General features: G+C 49.0%; 1 protein-coding gene across 1 annotated transcript; it reads right to left on the bottom strand.

Moving 5' to 3' along the window:
- Positions 1–1464: 1464 nt before the first annotated feature.
- Positions 1465–2640, bottom strand: LOC149065413 (uncharacterized). Its single transcript, XM_089254142.1, has 2 exons — positions 2525–2640; positions 1465–2302 (listed from the first exon to the last, which is right to left on the bottom strand). Exons 1-2 carry the CDS (start codon positions 2638–2640, stop codon positions 1465–1467), a joined length of 954 nt encoding a protein of 317 aa, XP_089110268.1.
- Between the last annotated feature and the right edge of the window lie 365 nt (positions 2641–3005).

Genomic DNA, 3005 nt, shown 5'->3' with positions numbered 1-3005 from the left:
CAAATATTTGTAATAGAAAAGTATTGCGCTGCATTAATTTCTTTACCTTTTTCAAAAAATTATTTTGTTCGATGAACTCTTCATATTTCCCATAAATGTATTTCAACCAAGTAAGAAATTTCCCACTTGGACAAATTTCGCCATTTTTCTCATGAATATGGGAAATTTCCTGCGAGTTACCATCACCGATCGATGGCGTCTGAAAATACACTAACTCTCCCCGCCAAATTTCGCGCCGTATGCGGTGGCCAAAGTGAGCGAAGTGGCCTAAACTTTTTTGGCGGCATAATGGTGGTTGCTGTAAGTGGTGAGTCTGCCGATTTCTATTTTGCTGAGCAGATTTTTGCGCTTGCATAATTATGGGAAGTAAGAATATGTCGCAACTTTGTTTCTTGCACGGGATTTCTTTTGCCAGCCATCGTGCGGCATGGGATAAGGTCTCTAATGCTTATATTTCATTGATTGAATATGACATGAATGCACGTGGTGACGAGGCCCCAAACGAAGCTAGCGTTAGGCACGACCTCATAGTCACAATACTGAAAACTCTTAATATGCATTCGTCCCGTACGAGGCATACAGAGATTAAATCGTCTTCAAGAGGCGCGTGCAGAGGTAACAATTCTTTCTGTGAACTGATTGAACTGGGCTTCAAGCTCGTAAATTGTGAAATTGACTATGACAAGTACGAAATTGAAGATGCTATGATATGTAAACTAGGTGAAGTTACATAGCTCGAAAGTGCTCGATGCTGAGGCGTGATCTTGCGAGTTATATCGCAAAAACACCCCTCCTCCCCGTCAATCATCTGATGACGACGCAAATAGTGTCAATGGAAAGGGAGCTCAAAAGAAAAAGAGGAATAGGAAGAAAAAGAAGAGAGACAACGGCCCTAATGACATTATTAGTGAGCCCATTACTGAAAGACCAGACGCGCCTCCACGTTAATATTCGTGAGAACCTCCAACGTATTGGAGACGCGCCGGAGACCGTTTATTGAGTAAAAGAAAAATCTGACTGCAAGAGCCATACAGAATGGACACAACCATGGAAGACAATACTGTCCCATCACGAGTCCAAGATTCTTGGATAGATATATGTGAGAAAAGGAAAGGTGACAGAGCAGCGCGTCCGCTTTCGAGGGAGCTTGGTGTCCAGACCTAGGCTCCCATCCGGGCCGTCTGCGCCGGGGTGCATCTCCGCTGGCCGTCTGCCAGAGCGTGATGGCTCCCATCTAGCCGTTGCTAGAGAGCTCTCCCATCCAGGAAGCTGGAGAGCCAAGTTTTACCAAGGGGGGACACCGCGCCGTCCCTCTACGACGGTTACAGAAAAAAAAAAAAGATTGAGCGAAGCAGAGTGCCCGTGCTGTGCAGATTTCCAAAATGATGAAAAAAAAGAGAAAAAAAAAAGTGCAAGAAAGAACAGTATACAAATATACAAAATGTACAGGACGTGATCCTATAGTTACGGCGTCGATATCACTATAGTTACGGCGACGCTCCAGTCTCCCAAGAAGAAGGAGTGGTACGATTCCGTAAGGGTACATACGGAAACGTAGTGATGGAGATCGCCGATTCCCCCGCAGGCGCAGAAGTGGTTATTCGAGGCCTTAAACCTCTTCAAGTACGTCGGGAAGGGACCATGTTCCGTGTAAAAGATGATTTTCGTCCTTGACCACAACTCCCGACCACGTGAGACCGTTGGGACAATGAGGTTAACGTTGGTGGAAGTCTCCTCCGCATTCCATATGAGTTGCCACCTGCGGAGGACCAGCGTAGCAAAATGTGATTTCGCGTTCGAAGCTGGCAGCGGGAGAGTGATGGCAGAAGTGGCTGTCGTGGCGCTTTTAGCTAGGGTGTCGGCCTCCTCGTTGCCTTTAAATCCTTGGTGGGCTTCAATCCATGAAAGGCGTATGCGTGGGAGCAGGAGGAGGGTATTACGAGTGTCCTTCACCAGTTGGGTTCGGTTGAACGGGTTTGATATGGCGTGGAGGGAAGAGAGGCTGTCAGTGAAGATCATGGAAGGTTCAGAGCATGATGAAGCGAAGCGGACCGCTTGGAGAATGGCAAAGATCTCGGCTTGGAAGATCGAGTTGAAATTGTTGAGTCGGGAGCTCCAGTCTTGTACTCGGACATGGTTGCGGAATGCCACGAATGCAGAGGCCACGCCGTCGGAGTTCTTGGAGCCATCTGTGAAAATCTGCCACTGTTGTTCGTTGAATGGCGCCTGGAAAAGAGCAATTTGGTCCGTGGGCAGCTCCTTTGACGGGTGCTGGGGAACGCTGGGGACCGGGCGTTCAAACCTGTCGGCCAGGAATCTCGTGTTAAAAAACGTGACGTCTTCCCTTCACCTAAGCAGCCGAACCTGGCGATTCTCCGCTTGCAGAACGAGGCCCAGAGGAGGGTTGTGGGTGGCCAGCTGGACGTAAACCTAGGACTGAAACCTTGTTCGACGTGGACCTGTATGCTCGAGTGATGAACAGGAGGTGCGGGCGCTGAAGAGCCTGACGCCGGGGTCGGAATACCATATGGATGCGCCGTAGGCCACTTGCCTGACAATTATCTGACGATAGAGGGTATTCCGAAACTCCCTGCCGTAGCCCCAATTCGAGCCTGAGAGGCGCCTGAAGTCTTTGAGCATCTTTGCCGTCTTCTTCTGCAAGTACGAAACGTGCGAGAGGAAGTTAAGGTTCTTAGTGAGCCCATTACTGTTAAAGGTGTGAGGTGCCCCAGGGTACCCCGTGTAATGAAGATTCAAATGAATCCCCCCCTCTAAGTGCATACGCTGTGGCCAGCGCATCAAAGGTCGATCCGACCAATGCCGCAGCAGTACGTAATGCCGTAGATGCTCTGGCCAATGGGCAAACAGCTACTTGTGACGTCATTGCTACAGCCAATCAGGGCTCGATCAACAACAAGACGCGCAGGAGCGAAGCCGCTGACGCTATAGCATCAACAAGTACCGTAGGAATTGCGGGAAATACGGGACAAAATATCGATAACTCT

This window comes from Pholcus phalangioides, unplaced genomic scaffold (genome assembly GCF_987345545.1).
Source record: "Pholcus phalangioides strain wild (caught in Gottingen) unplaced genomic scaffold, Ppha-v1.0 ptg000040l_1, whole genome shotgun sequence".
In the NCBI taxonomy this organism is placed as follows: domain Eukaryota; kingdom Metazoa; phylum Arthropoda; class Arachnida; order Araneae; family Pholcidae; genus Pholcus; species Pholcus phalangioides.
Note: the sequence above shows the minus strand (reverse complement) of the source record. Positions and strands in the feature narration are given on the sequence as shown.

What these genes read in the sequence shown, in the direction of transcription:
- LOC149065413 (XM_089254142.1), bottom strand. Translation starts at nt 2,640, where the DNA reads ATGCTCAAAGACTTCAGGCGCCTCTCAGGCTCGAATTGGGGCTACGGC. An exon ending in GCCTACGGCGCATCCATATG is followed by an intron (nt 2,303 to 2,524) that starts GTATTCCGACCC and finishes CCTGGCCGACAG; the next exon opens with GTTTGAACGCCCGGTCCCCA.